The sequence below is a fragment of the Bufo gargarizans genome, chromosome 1 (assembly GCF_014858855.1).
Source record: "Bufo gargarizans isolate SCDJY-AF-19 chromosome 1, ASM1485885v1, whole genome shotgun sequence".
NCBI classification, from domain to species: domain Eukaryota; kingdom Metazoa; phylum Chordata; class Amphibia; order Anura; family Bufonidae; genus Bufo; species Bufo gargarizans.
In genome coordinates, this window is record NC_058080.1 from 388,599,025 (window position 1) to 388,617,754 (window position 18,730).

General features: G+C 41.5%; 1 protein-coding gene across 1 annotated transcript in view; it reads left to right on the top strand.

The window, feature by feature from the left end:
• The window catches only part of TRABD2A (TraB domain containing 2A), a 98,162-nt gene that overhangs the window by 70,261 nt on the left and 9,171 nt on the right, over window positions 1–18,730 (top strand). The window contains exons 3-6 of the mRNA XM_044285649.1: window positions 1,626–1,772; window positions 1,937–2,111; window positions 6,962–7,052; window positions 8,060–8,302. Coding sequence (XP_044141584.1) covers window positions 1,626–1,772; window positions 1,937–2,111; window positions 6,962–7,052; window positions 8,060–8,302 — 656 coding nt within the window. The remainder of the gene's footprint in view (window positions 1–1,625; window positions 1,773–1,936; window positions 2,112–6,961; window positions 7,053–8,059; window positions 8,303–18,730) is intronic.

The window sequence follows — 18,730 nt, forward strand, 5'->3', positions numbered from 1 at the left end:
GGTAATGTGCTGGTCCAACATGAAAAAATGCAGTCACTTAACGAACAAACGTTTGCTTATTTATCGGGTGATCGCCGGCATCTTTAAATGGGTCAGTTATCGGGAACGAGCATCCAAATAAATGTTCATCCTCAATAATTAGCCCGATTCACAGCCTGTGTAAAAAGGAATCTTAGGTACTCCATGTGGCACTGTGTGGTGCCTCTGTGAGCAGTGTAATCTCTCCACTAGAAGCAACATATGTAGTAAAGATACGTGTTTCTTTAACATGGATGTGCATTATAGGCCCAGAACAGGACAATGTATTATGTAATACAGTCATGTGAAAAAATATTTTACATTGCATAGAAAGGATTGGAATTAAATAAAAAAAAAATCTAATTACTTATTGTAGGATTTAAAGTATACCTCTCATTTCATTTTATTTATAATATTGCATAGCGACAAGTATGGTTAACACACTCTTAACGTTAACTGCCTCTTATCTCACTAGCATTGCTAGTGCAAGTTTTATAGCTATTGAAATACAACGAAAAAAAATTGCTTGTTCACTTAGATTTTCCATCTAGCCTGCTCTTTTCTCTCCTTGGATGTTGTTTTATGAATTTTTGTGGTACTGTATATTTAAAATAAATTGTGATATTGATTATGAATTACTTTAGTTGTTTTTTGATCGTACTCTCAGTTGAGTATTTATGAGATCAGATTGTGATCCATTTTTAATTGATGAGTATATTTTAAGTTGTTTATGGTCACTAACAGGTTAAGGAGAGAGAGGGAGGTAAACAGAAAAGAGTAAAAACAGGAGAAGGATGCAGGATAAAAAAAAGGCATAAAGGAGGGGAGAACAAGAAAAGTAGGGAGGAGACATCATCAAGGCACAAAGAAAGAATATCTTATAACACAACACATCTTGATGTAAATATATGACACATCAATGATGATAATGTAGAGAAAACTAAAAGGGGATTGTCTCACTTCAGCAAATGGCATTTATCATGTAGACAAGGCATTTACTAATGTATTGAATTTGTGATCACTTTATCCACTATTCATTTCCAGGGGTTAAGGTTACCACTGCAGCACTGGTACGAGGAGGCTGGGATGGGAGTTGCCGCACATGTGTGCCCATGCACTCTCACACAGTCCCAGCCACCAGACAGTTTGACCCTTTTCCCATAGTGTGCAAGCACAACCACCACTGCTGGATTACAGGGTGGTCGTAACCCCTGGAAATGAGCAGTGTATAATGTGATTGAAAAATTAATAAAGCCAGCAAAGGATGCAATATGGACAATCACAATACATTAGTAAGTGCCTTATATTCACTTTCTCTACATGATAAATTCCCTTTGCTCAAGTGAGACAACCCCTGTATTCCAATATTAGAGTTGCAAATATATGCAGATTCATGTGAGTTTGTGCCAGTATAAATATGTTCCTTCATCATCCCAACAAGGCTATGGTTTCGACTTTCTGATGTGTCCTTGATAATGGAAGATAATAAAGTTTTACCTTTATAAGGATACATTTCTTCTCAATAGAATAAAGACCTATATACATCTTGACTTCAAAGATCATAATATCTTCCATTATATTAACTTTCCATTTCATTTATTTTGTAGGTTATATTTGCCTTAAACCAAACTCTCTTGCAGCAGGAGAGCCTTCGTGCTGGAGGTCTACAAGCTCCATACACCACCGAGGACCTCATCAAACATTACAACTGTGGAGACCTGAACGCCATAATATTTAACCATGATTCTTCACAAGTACGTATGCACATTATGGAGCCTGGCAGTGATAAATATAGGATTTTCTTCTACTATACATTAAATACTGAATTATCCAATGACAAAGCAGGAAGAGAGATTCATTTCTGTTTCTATCTGTTGTCCAATGGATATAACAGGGAATTGCAATTCTGCTATTTCAGGTGCCAAATTTTATAAATGCCACACTCCCACCACATGAACAAACAACTGCACAAGAGATCGATAGCTATTTTCGGCAAGAGCTAATCTACAAAAGAAACGAACGTATGGGGAAGAGAGTGAAAGATCTATTAGAAGAGTTTCCGCAAAAGAGCTTTTTCTTTGCTTTTGGTGCAGGTAAGGATAGCACCAGTTTAGACCTCATGAGCCTGTGGGCTCAAAAACTAACATCATGCAGTACAAAAGTAATAGAGACATGGCCAACGATCCATGCAGAAAACTACTTTTATCGGACAAAGTCAAGTATAATACAACTAAGGGTGTATTCACACTGTGTTGAAAGTGTTTGCTTTGCATATGTGCTGTGAAAGCTCCTAGCACCTAGACTAAACATCTAAACATGTCCATAAGGTACTAGTCAGTCGATAGATGCCAAGAGTGTTCCTTTGGCATCTAATATACATTGTTATGCCTTTTTTGTTTAACACTGGAATAGTAGAGTAGACTATGCTATTCCATGCATCCGGTAAAAAAAAAAAAAAACTATTCTTTGTGGTATATGTGTACATGATATATTGCGTGTGTATAAATATATATATATGTATACAGTATATACACACCCCATATTTTGGGGAGCGAATACTAATGAGCTCTTCCATTATGTAAGCGCTCATTAGTACAGGAGGAAGCGGTGAATGCAGCGCTCCCATGGCTCTGTACTTAACACTTCCTGGTGTTCCTCGGCCGCTTGCAGTGCTGTGACTGCACACAGCATGAGGACATCGGCGCTCTGTGATCTCACTCTGTACGCATCAGGTCACAGCATAGTGCGCAGCATGGGGGCATGGAGGTCATTCACATTGGGTCTCTGATCTGAGGTCTGAATAGGGGCTCTTATTTACATTGTAGCTCTGATCTGAGGTCTAATTGTGTTTTTTCACGTTGGGGGTCTGATCTGAGGTCTGATTGGGGTCTTATTAACATTGGGGGTCTGAGCTGAGGTCTGATTGGGGGTCTTATTAACATTGGGGATCTGATTGGGGCTCTGAGCCTCCTCGAGATAACCTAGGTGCATCTAATGGGCACAGTAGTGCTTAAAAGTTTGCGAGCCCTTGAGAATTGTGTGTATATATATATATGAATTGTCTATATTTCTGCATAAATCTGACCTAAGACTATGATCAAATATCACATGTTTATGAGTGGAAATAGTGTATGTGAACCTTTAGGATTAGCAGATAAATTGATGGTAAAATTAAAGTCATGTGTTTTCAATCAATGGGGTGACATCAGATGTGAGGACTTCAGAAGAAAAGTTGTTGATGCAAGCCGACATCCACAGAAGATCTGTGGTTAGTTCTCCAAGAACTAACCACAGATCTTCTATGGATGTAGGCTTGCTCAAATTCTTCTGTCTCTTCATGTAATCCCAAATATATTTGATGATTTTTAGATCAGGGCTTTGTCCAGGACTCTTTGTTCTTCTTTACACAGAAAATAGTTCTGTATGACATTGGCTGTATGTTTGGGGTTGCCGTCCTACTGCAGAATAAATTACAATTTTAAAGGGTTTTCCAAGATTTTAATACTAATGACCTATCCTCTGGAATAGGTATCTGTTCAGTGGGTGTCTGACACCCGGGAACCTGCCAATCAGCTGTTTGAGAAGGCACTGGCGCTCCTGTGAGCACTGCTACCTTGTCCGTGCTTAGATTGTATAGCGGTTGTGCTTGGTATCGTGCTCAGCCCCACTAAATTCTATAGGGAGCTGCTCCTAGGCCACGTGATCAATGAACATGTCGTCACTGACCTAGGAAAAGCTGAGAGAAGGCTGCGGTGCTTTTATTCATGGATCACTTTTTAGATTTCAGCTTGAAACATTCATACACCTAAACATACCTGAGAGTTTGACTAAGTGAGTCTAATGCCATGGAATTTGTATCAGGTTACACTCTATTTCTTGTAAAACCATCTGCAAAGGATAATCCTATTATCCAATAGTTTACACACCCAAAGCCTCTGCCGTCTTACAATACCGTCATATGTAAGGGTTTTTATTGCAGAATGAAAAAACTTTGAATCTCAGGCAGTGCTTTCATTGTACCATAACTGATAAAATATCGTACTTTACATTTTTACATTTCTAGGGTTTACTTACACCACATGTTAACTGTAAATAGATAGAAGACAGATTAGATAGATAGAGACAGACAGACAGATAGATAGATAGATAGATAGATAGATAGATAGATATAGATAGATAGTAGATAGATATTTCGTACAGCATCCAAGTAGGTTTCCAACAGCTGCTCGATAATTAAAGTGACAGGTGGAGGAAAAAAACTTACTTCATATATTTTTAAGGAAATGCTCCTGGAGTTTTCTCAAAGTCTGGTTTTCTCATTGCAGTGAATGGGGAAACATGTTTGAAAAAATGTCATACTATGGGTAAAAAATGGAAAATGTAAAAAATTGATACAATGTGCTTTCAATGGAGGGAAGAGGAGAAAGCTGCTGCCAGACACCTCTAGGGGTTTATCCCCAGGATAGCAACGATAGCTACCCATACACAGTAGACTGTTGGCTGGACCAGCCTTTACCCTACTTTCCTACATTCTCACCCCTGGCAATCAGTTATTGTCAGAAAGGGGTTACCTGTATTAATGACACACCTCTACGGCATTCTTATGCCGTAATATTGTATACAGACTGGAATCGGGTTGATGATGACACATTCCCTTTGAAGTGCACCTATACTTAGGCTACTTTCTCATCTTCGTTTTTTTTCCCCGATATTGTGATCCAGCCCAAAACTGGATCCAGCACCATTGATTTGCATTGTGTGTCATGCCAGATCCGTTTTCTCGGACACAATAAAAAAAGGATCCGGCGCCTATTGACTTACAATGGTTTCAATGCCGGATCTGTCATTGCTGTTTTAAAGATAATACAACCGGATCCATTCATAATGGATGCAGCGGGTTGTGTTATTAAAAACAGAAACGTTTTTGCTAATCCCTGCAGGATCAGGCAAAAACGCATATGTGAAAGTAGCCTGACATTACTAGATGAATATAGCACAGAAATCTACCAGGGTATACAGTAGTTTCTAGGAGTTCTAGTTTATCTTTACAAAAAAAAAAAATCTGGTCAATTCATTACAATAGGAGTCACAAAGGTAAGCTCCAAACTAAATTTGAGAGTGAAGAAACATAGGGAGAGGTATATCAAAACTGGTGCAAAGGAAGACTGTCTTAGTTGCCCGTAGGGATCAATCGTATTCCACCTTTTATATTTCAGAGCGCTGTTGGAAAATGAAAGGATCAATCTGATTGGTTGCTATGGGAAACTAAGTGAGTTATCCTTTGCATTAGTTTTGATAAATCTCCCCTGCAATGCTCCTTTGGGGCACCTTTAGTAAGTCCTGCACTTCCAGACACTATTCATCAAGGAGCGTGGAGCGCTAGCTAATAAGTACAATAATAGTAAAGTCTCTAGCAGTGTGGTCTATACAGTATAATACATTGGTGAATTTTGGATTCACAGATTTGTGACTTTTACCCTTCTTTGGCAACATCACCACTATAAAAAAAAGAAAAAGTGGGCCTTGGGCCCCATAACAAGGATCAAACCAGGTCCCCCACACAGGACAGAAGGGTTTCTGCCCAAACCATTTTCAATGACCAATGGCCCATTTTTCCACTGCCTCACTTACTAAAAGTTGTTCCTTTGGAGGGTAGAGTCCTGACCAAGTTTTTACCTCCAGTGAAAGCGGAGATAATCCCAACTAAGACTGGGCCCCCTCTTGCCCTGGGCCCCATAGCACTAGCATGGCCGCTATAGTAGTTACGCGTACCCACAACCCTATGTGTGCTAGAAAACTGCTATACATTACATCTAAAATCTACGCCAGCTTCCTGCTGACATACATTTCATTTTCTGGCTCACGGAAATACCAAATATGATCCCCAGGTCTCCTGCTCAGCTCAGCAGGCGTGATGATGTCACTACATTGTGTCTGCTGCTGAGGAGTGTACAGGCTAGGGCAGGCATCCTCAAACTTCGGCCCTCCAGCTGTTGCAAAACTACAACTTCCAGCATGCCCGAACAGCCTACAGGTATCAGCCTACAGCAGGGCATTGTGGGAGTTGTAGTTTTACAACAGCTGGAGGGCCGCAGTTTGAGGATGCCTGGGCTAGGGCATTGTAGAGTAGGGAGCTAAGATCCTCAGGTCACAGATACAGTTGAAATCAGGAAATGCCACAACTGTCCTGGAACCACAGGACAAACCCCAAAATCCGGGACTGTCCGATGGATCTGGCACAGTTTGGAGGTTTGTTTCAGGTATAGCATACAGATTTGAGGGACAACACACAATTAAAAACCATAGCTTCAAAAACATTAGCCTCAGTTGAATCTCAACTTTGTGTATACAGAGCAAAGGAAATTACATCACCTCCCGAATTACATCACTGCCTTTATTTTCACTCAATTCAAAACTCTCCTGAGAACCTGAAGTTGCAAAGTGACAATAGTGGCCCTGTATTTAAGGTGAACGCAAAACAGAAGGAACTATGGGGAGGACTAGCTCGGATTAGTAAAGCACTGGGCATATCAGATATAAGAACAAAACCATTTATGGCCATTCCATAGTAGCTTGAGCTAATCCATCTGCCCGCTGTGGGTCTTGAGTTTTTTTTTTTTTTTTTTTACATGTAAAGATAACACAGGAGAAAAGGAAAGCAAAACATGTGTAGACATTTTGGAAACGTGTGACTGTCCAGTCCAACCTCCAGCACACTATGCCATAAAAGCTTATATATGAAAATGTGAGCCACTAGGCATGAAAACTAACCAACCTCCTTCATTACTATGGAAGTGAATTGGTTGATAGAAATAACAGGCGTGGGAGCCTGCTGGGAATGTCCACACTGGATGACTATCAACCAACTTTTTTCTATTGTAGTCAAGCAGGGTATTGGTGGCAAATGGTAATCATTCACACTATTCTTCTAATCTCTGTGCAGGTCATTTCATGGGTAACAATACTGTCATTGATGTCTTAAAACGATACGGCTATGATGTGCATCACACCCCTGCTGGAAAGTCAATCATGAGGTAAGTCAATCATGAGGCTACATTGTGTTTATGCTCTACATTAACTAAATCACCAATTGGCATAGATAGCCATGGTTGCAGTGATCATATGACACATTTGTGTAGCAGACCCTGTAAGTAAATGTATTGGCATTTGCCCTACACGAGGTGTAGGTTCTGGTAGGAGCATCCATCTCAGATTCTTGCAAAAAATTTAAATAAAAAGGACAAAATACCATAGCATGCTGCATCATGTCTAGCAGAATGCAGATATCCAGGCCAAAAACCTGACGGACCTTATTATAGACAATTGGATCCATTGGGCACTTGTGGTATATAGCATATGCCGGATCCAGCAATTTTGGTTTTCTGGTTGGATGCCAGAACAGGTTCCAGCACCTATAACAGCATTAATAGCTCCAGTGAGCTATATCAGGCGCCCTTCAAATCCCTCATACAATGGAACTTGTACAGTTCGATGGGCGCCATAGTGCAGATGTGAGCAGAGTCAAAAGGTGGATTTAGATGGAGCAATAATTGGGCAGATTATTGGGAATGAACATTCCTGTGAATGCTCGTTCACAACAATCTGCCCGTCTAAAGCTGACATCGATCATCCAACGGATCAGCGAAATGCTTGTTCATCGGGTGATTCTGTAGTTCATCCAGGCACCTTAATTATTGTTTCTGGGCAGCAGATTGTGCGGTCTAAACAGCAATCTGCTGCTCAGAAACAGTGCAGCTGTAGGTAGATGAGCAATTGCAATAGCGAGGCCTTGTCCTCATACTGTGGAGGTGATCGCTGCATGTAAATACAGAGCTTCACCTCCACTTAACGAGCAGCCAACGGTCAGGAAGGAATGATTCCTTCCCAAAAATTGGCTGCTCCTCAGCACGTGAAAATGCGCCTTAAGAGCTAGCCTATTCTAACCTAATTTATTTAATATTTTAGACTTGGTTTTAGTAAATCTATTTTTCACATAAAAATGTTTCTAATGACTGCATCTGGTTTTGTTTCTTTCTGAAAGTGGCAAAAGTAAAAAGTTTCCTACCTCAAAGTTGTCACCTTCTCCAGCTTCAATGTTATCATCCCCATGCGCATCTATGAGGCCTAAAATGAACCCACTCAAAGAGAAAGAGATGATACCCAAGCTGCTCATGTCTGATAATGTAGATGGAATGGCCAAGGATGACAGGAAGTACAAAAAGAAGAAGCCAAAGAAGGAAAAACACCGTCACTTTAGTGACCTCTGGGTTCGCATTCAAGATAGGTAAATAAGAACACCTTTTAATTTCAAATTGACATGGATGGGAAATACAATCAGCGGCATATACTTGTATGGCTACTACAGTGAGTAGACATACATCTAAAGGCATCACTGTTTTAGCGTTCTGCAAAAACTGTGTTTGCCCACTAGCATTTTCTTCATGGTATTTCCTTATAGAAAAGGTGATGTGTAAATTCCTGAAACAATGGCAAAAACACCACATAATGAAAAGAAATGCTACTAAAAATGCAAAAGTGCAGAAAAATGCCAAGCAAAATGTACATGTGAACCCACCCTCTTACAGACCACTGGGGAAGATTCTAGGTGTATCAGTGTGTCACCGCTTATTGCTGGCCTGTACCTGAACTTGCAACTTAAATTGTCACCGCCTTCTATGTGGAGAATTCGGCTGTCACTACTGACAACCGACTCCCCGCTCCTGCAGAGTCACATTCTCTATGCAGCTGCAGACTCAGTAAGGACATTCAGAAATCACCTGTGAGTCACCTGTGGATCCACCAGACATTTTAAGTTGTCCATCAGTCCACAGATATTTAAAGGACCACTAAACCCTAAAAAAACAAGGGGGGGGGGGGAGCATAATATGTGGAGTACAGTTTGTCTATAGCTCTTTGTAACTGGACATCTGCAAACTGCTACAGAAAGTAGTTTTAGCAGATTTTAAGCAGGAATGCCTCCTTCAACCCTGCCCCTCCAACTTCAGCTGGTGACCGGCTTTGTACACTAGGAATAGGATGACTTCACAGTCAAAACCGGAAGTTCAGGGAAAAGATTAATGCCCAATCACTTCAATAGACACCCAGAGTACTGTGAAAAAGGAGGAAACTGCTAAACTTGAGCAGCTTCTTAGAAACCCTCGCTGAATGTGTGCAGGTATACTATACAGTATCAGGGCACTGACACTACAGAAAATGCTACCTAAATGCCATTTGCCTAGGGGTTTCTCACTGTCTGTTTATGCACATTCGATATTCATTGGATTACCAGTCATGTAGAGTTGTACACACTGTCCATATAATGTTATCATTACATCATGGTAGATTTAGCATTCTGTAGTCTCTATTAAAGTTCCACATGGTGGTAACCCAGTTTTCCCAGGAGCCTGAAAGACAGATCTGCCTAGCTGTGGCACTATTCAGGAGTTAGGAGGGGGATTTATCTTGGTAGATTTAGTATTCAGTCTCTACTACAGGTCCACATGGTTAACACACAGCTTTCTCAGGATCTTCGAAGCCAAATCTGCCTAGCTGTGGCACTATTTAGAAGTTAGGAGGGGGATTTGTCTTGGTAGATTTAGTATTCTTCAGTCTCTACTACAGGTCCACATGGTTATCAATCTGCTTAGCTATGGCACTATTTGGGAGTAAGGGTACGGATTTATTTGGGCACAGTTAGTATTTCGTGGGACCTATTACAGCTCCACATAATGTGTTACCCAGCTTTCCAGGGACCCTGAATGACACATTTGTCTAGCTATGATACGGTATAGATTTGTCACAAGGATTTTTCATCAGCTTCTCCAGGCTCCTGTCTAGGAAATACAACTAGGAATTCTAGGATACTGGGGATTTACCAATGTATAAACATGCTGATCTGGCATTACATGAAGTCTAAGGGCAAAAGTTGAATGACTTTTTTTATGTAGAGCTGTAAACGAGGCCAAATTAGCTGTGTTAACACTACTTGTTACTACTGGTACTATGTATTACAGCTGGTATTATGACTGCTACATATAGTTTACACTGTTGGTAACTAGTGCAGTGACCGGGTGTGGGGGCGCAGTCACAGGGCATGTGTGAATGAGGGTGACCAGATGCGTGTAGTGGTAGTTTGTACTCCCAGTTCTGAGGCTCCATGGGTCGGTGTGCAGTGATGGGAAGGGCACACCTGTTATTCCCTTCAAGGCACACTTCTGTTCTGGGGTCCTTCTGTGTGATGATGGATGAGGTGCCCTTAATGGTGAAGGTTTTAAGACGCAACTCAGGGTCCCAGTTATCGTAATGCATAACGCCTGGAGGTGTAAATATAGTGCAGCTGAACAGTTTTTTACTGAAGAATTCTAATGCAAACACATCAGTTCTTACATGCAATTGGCTGGCTGATGTTACACAGAATGCAGTCTCCACAGATGTTACAATTCTCACAGAGCAAAAGGTGTCTCTAAAATAGTTGAAGCAATCTTCCTTAGGCTACTTTCACACTAGCGTTCGTCGGTCCGCTCGTGAGCTCCGTTTGAAGGGGCTCACGAGCGGACCCGAACGCAGCCGTCCAGCCCTGATGCAGTCTGAATGGAGCGGATCCGCTCAGACTGCATCAGTCTGGCGGCGTTCAGCCTCCGCTCCGCTCGCCTCCGCACGGACAGGCGGACAGCTGAACGCTGCTTGCAGCGTTCGGGTGTCCGCCTGGCCGTGCGGAGGCGTGCGGATCCGTGCGGATCCGTCCAGACTTACAATGTAAGTCAATGGGGACGGATCCGTTTGAAGATGCCACAATATGGCTCAATCTTCAAGCGGATCCGTCCCCCATTGACTTTACATTGAAAGTCTGGACGGATCCGTACGAGGCTATTTTCACACTTAGCTGTTATATGCTAAAAATAATGCAGACGGATCCGTTCTGAACGGAGCCTCCGTCTGCATTATTATGATCGGATCCGTTCAGAACGGATCCGATCGAACGCTAGTGTGAAAGTAGCCTTACTCTGCACTTTTCTAACAGACCTGTGCTTTAGCATCCAGATGTGGGGTTTAATACTTCACTAGGTAAGATCTAATAACATTTTCCTCAATGGCCGGCAAACATTTCTGCAAACTTTTCAGGAAAAACGTGGATAGATCCGGCATCCAAATAAAAATCAATTCCTTTATTAACTCAGAACATAGTAGAAACATATTAAAACCACTGTCGCTTACGCATTTTGGGCATACAAGCCCCTTTCTCAATGCCAGAAACGTGTAAGCAACAGTGGTTTTAATATGTTTCTACTATGTTCTGAGTTAATAAAGAAATTAGTTTTTATTTGGGTGCCGGATCTATCCACATTTTTCCTGCATTGTTCCGGGTTGGCAGCCCAGATCGTATGCACCATACCTGCATGGAGGTGAGCTGATCCAAATTTCTTTTTTATTGTTATCATTCTTTGAACCGGCTGCTAATCCACACTTCCACCTTGGGATGTGGAGATTTTACACAGTGGGCCAAACTGTGCTTTGGTGTGCTCAGGCACCAGAGGCTTCTCTTGAACAAGGGTGCCGTAGAATAAATAAAGTCCTTTTTGAGGCTATTTATCCCTTAGAAATTATTCAGTAGATGATTGGCACTCTTTCTGAATCGTATATATTCTCAAATAAAATAGTCACTTTATTGGTGAAGCTATAATATATAAAAATATAATAAAAAAGAGGATATAAAAAATTGAGAACCACGATATAAATATCGGTAGATAACCCTATCAGTAGATAACAATATATGATAGTGAAAGAGATATTAATATTGGTCACTCAATAAAAACCACAATAAGTAGATAGCAAAAATGTCAGAAGATAGTAAAATTGTATATACATACAGTATACACAATTGTAAAAGTTTGCACTAAAAGAGTAGATAACAGTGCATGTGTATCGGTATAAACAATTAATTGCAAGTATATAACTCACACTATATCAATTCATGCAACACTGCTACCACAATACCTATGGTGGTCTATTTCTTTAACAGTGGCAGTTTTTTTGTGTCCTTTTGGTGGCGCTTATTTTTGAATATGTATAACAGTAAAGGAATCCAGGTGAATTATTCACAGTAGGTTGGCAAATATCCAAGATCCTTCTTACTTTGTTATTAGCCTAGGTACCTTTTAACCACCTCCCGACCGCTGTACGCATATATGCGTCCGGGAGGTGGTTGCTTTACTCCTCCTGGACGCATATACGCGTCATCTCGCGAGACGCGAGATTTCCTGTGAACGCGCGCACACAGGCGCGCGCGCTCACAGGAACGGAAGGTAAGCGAGTGGATCTCCAGCCTGCCAGCGGCGATCGCTCGCTGGCAGGCTGGAGATCCGAATTTTTTAACCCCTAACAGGTATATTAGACGCTGTTTTCATAACAGCGTCTAATATACCTCCTACCTGGTCCTCTGGTGGTCCCTTTTGTTAGGATCGACCACGAGAGGACTCAGGTAGGTCAGTACAGTCGCACCAAACACCACACTACACTACACCCCCTCCCCGTCACTTATTAACCCCTTATAAACCCCTGATCACCCATGATCACCCCATATAAACTCCCTGATCACCCCCCTGTCATTGATCACCGCCCTGTCATTGATCACCCCCCTGTCAGGCTCCGTTCAGACGTCCGTATGATTTTTACGGATCCACGGATACATGGATCGGATCCGCAAAAAGCATACGGACGTCTGAATGGAGCCTTACAGGGGGGTGATCAATGACAGGCGGGTGATCACCCATATACACTCCCTGATCACTCCCTGATCACCCCCTGTCATTGATCACCCCCCTGTCATTGATCACCCCCCTGTAAGGCTCCATTCAGACGTCCGCATGATTTTTACGGATCCATGGATACATGGATCGGATCCGCAAAACACATGCGGACGTCTGAATGGAGCCTTACAGGGGATGATCAATGACAGGCGGGTGATCACCCATATACACTCCCTGATCACCCCCCTGTCATTGATAACCCCCCTGTAAGGCTCCATTCAGACGTCCGCATGTGTTTTGTGGATCCGATCCATGTATCCATAGATCCGTAAAAATCATGCGGACGTCTGAATGGAGCCTTACAAGGGGGTGATCAATGACAGGCGGGTGATCACCCATATACACTCCCTGATCACCCCCTGTCATTGATCACCCCCCTGTCATTGATCACCCCCCTGTAAGGCTCCATTCAGACGTCCGCATGATTTTTACGGATCCATGGATACATGGATCGGATCCGCAAAACACATGCGGACGTCTGAATGGAGCCTTACAGGGGGTGATCAATGACAGGCGGGTGATCACTCATATACACTCCCTGATCACCCCCTGTCATTGATAACCCCCCTGTAAGGCTCCATTCAGACGTCCGCATGTGTTTTGTGGATCCGATCCATGTATCCATGGATCCGTAAAAAATAATGCGGATGTCTGAATGGAGCCTTACAGGGGGGGTGATCAGTGACAGGGGGGTGATCACCCTGATCACCCCCTGTCATTGATAACCCCCCTGTAAGGCTCCATTCAGACGTCCGCATGTGTTTTGTGGATCCGATCCATGTATCCATGGATCCGTAAAAATCATGCGGATGTCTGAATGGAGCCTTACAGGGGGGGTGATCAGTGACAGGGGGGTGATCACCCTGATCACCCCCTGTCATTGATAACCCCCCTGTAAGGCTCCATTCAGACGTCCGCATGTGTTTTGCGGATCCGATCCATGGATCCGTAAAAATTATACGGACGTCTGAATGGAGCCTTACAGGGGGGTGATCAATGACAGGGGGGTGATCAGGGAGTCTATATGGGTGACCACCCCCCTGTCATTGATCACCCCCCTGTCATTGATCACCCCCCCCCCCCCCCTGGTAAGGCTCCATTCAGACATTTTTTTTGGCACAAGTTAGCGGAAATTTTTTGTTTGTTTTTGTTTTTGTTTTTTCTTACTAAGTCTCATATTCCACTAACTTGTGTCAAAAAATAAAATCTCACATGGACGCACCATACCCCTCACGGAATCCAAATGCGTAAACATTTTTAGACATTTATATTCCAGACTTCTTCTCACGCTTTAGGGCCCCTAAAAAGCCAGGGCAGTATAAATACCCCACATGTGACCCCATTTCGGAAAGAAGACACCCCAAGGTATTCCGTGAGGGGCATATTGAGTCCATGAAAGATTGAAATTTTTGTCCTAAGTTAGCGGAAAGTGAGACTTTGTGAGAAAAAAACCAAAAAAAATCAATATCCGCTAACTTATGCAAAAAAAAAAAAATTCTAGGAACTCGCCATGCCCCTCATTGAATACCTTGGGGTGTCTTCTTTCCAAAGTGGGGTCACATGTGGGGTATTTATACTGCCCTGGCTTTTTAGGGGCCCGAAAGTGTGAGAAGAAGTCTGGGATCCAAATGTCTAAAAATGCCCTCCTAAAAGGAATTTGGGCCCCTTTGCGCATCTAGGCTGCAAAAAAGTGTCACACATGTGGTATCGCCGTACTCAGGAGAAGTTGGGGAATGTGTTTTGGGGTGTCATTTTACATATACCCATGCTGGGTGAGAAAAATATCTTGGTCAAATGCCAACTTTGTATAAAAAAATGGGAAAAGTTGTCTTTTGCCAAGATATTTCTCTCACCCAGCATGGGTATATGTAAAATGACACCCCAAAACACATTCCCCAACTTCTCCTGAGTACGGCGATACCAGATGTGTGACACTTTTTTGATGCCAAGGTGGGCAAAGGGGCACACATTCCAAAGTGCACCTTTCGGATTTCACCGGTCATTTTTTACAGATTTTGATTGCAAAGTACTTCTCACACATATGGGCCCCTAAATTGCCAGGGCAGTATAACTACCCCACAAGTGACCCCATTTTGGAAAGAAGACACCCCAAGGTATTCCGTGAGGGGCATGGCGAGTTCCTAGAATTTTTTATTTTTTGTCGCAAGTTAGTGGAATATGAGACTTTGTAAGGAAAAAAGAGAAAAAAAAAAATCAGCATTTTCCGCTAACTTGTGACAAAAAATAAAAAATTCTCTTCTTTCCAAAATGGGGTCACTTGTGGCGTAGTTATACTGCCCTGGCAATTTAGGGGCCCAAATGTGTGAGAAGTACCTTGCAATCAAAATGTGTAAAAAATGGCCTGCAAAATCTGAAAGGTGCACTTTGGAATATGTGCCCCTTTGCCCACCTTGGCAGCAAAAAAGTGGACACATCTGGTATCGCCGTACTCAGGAGAAGTTGGGGAATGTGTTTTGGGGTGTCATTTTACATATACCGATGCTGGGTGAGAGAAATATCTTGGCAAAAGACAACTTTTCCCATTTTTTTATACAAAGTTGGCATTTGACCAAGATATTTTTCTCACCCAGCATGGGTATATGTAAAATGACCCCCCAAAACACATTCCCCAACTTCTCCTGAGTACGGCGATACCACATGTGTGACACTTTTTTGCAGCCAAGGTGGGCAAAGGGGCACATATTCCAAAGTGCACCTTTTGGATTTCACCGGTCATTTTTTACACATTTTGATTGCAAAGTTCTTCTCACACATTTGGGCCCCTAAATTGCCAGGGCAGTATAACTACCCCACAAGTGACCCCATTTTGGAAAGAAGACACCCCAAGGTATTCTGTGAGGGGCATGGCGAGTTCCTAGAATTTTTTATTTTTTGTTGCAAGTTAGTGGAATATGAGACTTTGTAAGAAAAAATAAAAAATAAAAAATCATCATCATTTTCCGCTAACTTGTGACAAAAAAATAAAAAGTTCTATGAACTCACTATGCCCATCAGTGAATACCTTAGGGTGTCTGCTTTCCGAAATGGGGTCATTTGTGGGGGTTTTCTACTGTCTGGGCATTGTAGAACCTCAGGAATCATGACAGGTGCTCAGAAAGTCAGAGCTGTTTCAAAAAGCGGAAATTCACATTTTTGTACCATAGTTTGTAAATGCTATAACTTTTACCCAAACCATTTTTTTTTTTGCCCAAACATTTTTTTTTTATCAAAGACATGTAGAACAATAAATTTGGCGAAAAATTTATATATGGATGTCATTTTATTTGCAAAATTTTACAGCTGAAAGTGAAAAATGTCATTTTTTTGCAAAAAAATCGTTACATTTTGATTAATAACAAAAAAAGTAAAAATGCCAGCAGCAATGAAATACCACCAAATGAAAGCTCTATTAGTGAGAAGAAAAGGAGGTAAATTTCATTTGTATGGTAAGTTGCATGACCGAGCGATAAACGGTGAAAGTAGTGTAGTGCCGAAGTGTAAAAAGTGCTCTGGTCATGAAGGGGGTTTCACCTAGCGGGGCTGAAGTGGTTAAAAACACGCTGCATTCATACATATGATACGGCAGTCTCCCCTTTATATTCTCCCCATATTCGTACTGACTCACAGTTAGTTGCTGAGAGATCTCAGTTGCATGCCGGACGTGGCATCCCACGTGAATATAAATGGGAGACTGCCGTATGCAGCGTGTTTTTAAAGGTACCTAGGCTGATAACAAACTGAAAGTAAGAAGGATCTTGGATGTTTACCAACCTACTGTGAATAATTCACATTGGATACCTTTACTGTTATACATATTCAAAAATCAGCGCCACCAAAAGGACACAAAAAATGGCCACTGTTAAAGAAATAGACCACCAGGTATTGTGGTAGCAGTGTTGCATGAATTGATATAGTGTGAGTTATATACTTGCAATTAATTGTTTATACCGATACACATGCACTGCTATATACTTCTTTTTTTAGCGCAAACTCTTTTAGTGCAAACTTTTACAATTGTGTGTATGTATATACAATATTACTATCTACTAACATTTTTGCTATCTACTAATTGTGGTTTTTATTTTTATCAAGTGTCCAATATTAATAGCTCTTTCACTATCATATATTGTTATCTACTGATAGGGTTATCTACTGATATTTATATCGTGGTTCTCAATTTTTTATATCCTCATCAATACCTCTTTTTATTAGATTTTTAAATATTATAGCTTCACCAATAAAGTGATTATTTTATTTGAGAATATACGTTTCAGTGTGAGTCCACAAAGAGTGCCAATCATCTACTGAATAATTTCTATTTTTATGTGTGGGTGAACCATATTGATTAGAGCACCTGCATCCTGGTAGTGGACAAGTGAGCCACCCTATTCACCTCTTTTTTATCGTATTTATCCCTTAGGTCTCTACATCTCTCTTGCATTTGGCCTACTTTTTGGAGATGTTCTGGATCCATCCCGAGTGGTACCAGATCCAGGATGAGCTACCCTGTCAGCTACACACATATGCTTCCTTCTCCTAGCCCTACCTAGCCTAGTCTCAAAACTGACTCTCTAGAATGCTATGTCTCCTGTTATTTTTTATAGTCTGCAATTGTGATATCAGGCAAAACAAGATTATGTTAGTTGTTTTTTTTTTTGTGGTTCTGTGTTTAGTGCTCTAATAAGCTTTGATAGTCAATCAGTGCTTTACCATCAGGGGGTTCAAGTTACAAACAGTCATAAATAACATAGCAACGAAGACGTCAACAATTAAAACTAGAGGACTGAGGGCCCTGCTTGCAAGAGTTTTCAATCTATGAATGATTCTATATCACTTAAAAAGTACAGTGCAAAAAACTCTCTTTTAAACTGGTGTGTGCACTATAGTAATTAGCCACAAGTAGTCATCTGGATGAGCCATTCTTTTGAATAGTCATGCTGTCTGGGCTGTAAGTACACCTAATGTAGTGTGTGTTACATGCTAAAGAGGGTCCCATGTCAGCAGAAATGCTACTAAAATCCTGCACCTGCAGTGTTAATTCCTGTGCCTGGCAGCTCGGTGGGATGCTCCATCACTACGGCTTAGTAGGTCACTTCACATGCCTGGGAAGTGGAAGTCAACAGTGTGTGAGCAAGATTTCAGAAGCGTTTGTACAGATGTGGGACCCTCTATGGCATGTCAATCAGGATGGCTTAAAAAAATTAATAAAATAAGCAATATTGGACCCTCTTGGCATGTCATTCAGGATGCCTTATTTATCTCACCGATTCCCCACCTGTCTCTACTTTCTGGTGCTTCTTGACATGGTAATGTGAGCCAACCTTTGACTGAGGTTGATCACTGATGCTGCTTGTGATAGGCTGAGCAGTTACATTTCCTTATTGAGAGGAACCAGGAAGTAGAGACATGAAGAGACTTGGAAAGTGGTGGAACTGGAGGGCAAGGGAATCAGTCAGATGAGTATGACTCTTTTATTCATTTTTTTTATAAAGCCATTCATTTTTTTATAAAAGCTCCAGTATTTAGTACAAAGAGAACAGCATAGTCTCACTCTCATTCTTGATATTTATCAGACTACTGAAATGAGTTGTGTTGAATTTCTGAGGTTAGACATAGCCTTGAGCAATTGGATCATGCTAATGGCAGGTATACTTACAGAGTAGGTTATTTATTAATCTAGAGTCTAACCAACGTGACTGACCATTTATCAGCTTAATAAATGACTTTTTATTGAACTGTATGAGCTCGATGTTAATGACAAATGAAGAAGGCAAACCTAATATTACTAAGACTCTGACACGTATAAAGACTGCAGACAGCAGCCCTGTGCCATTTTGTGTACTCTTTCTACACATTGATGATCTTTACATTTTTGCCACAATGTACATTTCTGGTTTATTTTTGCC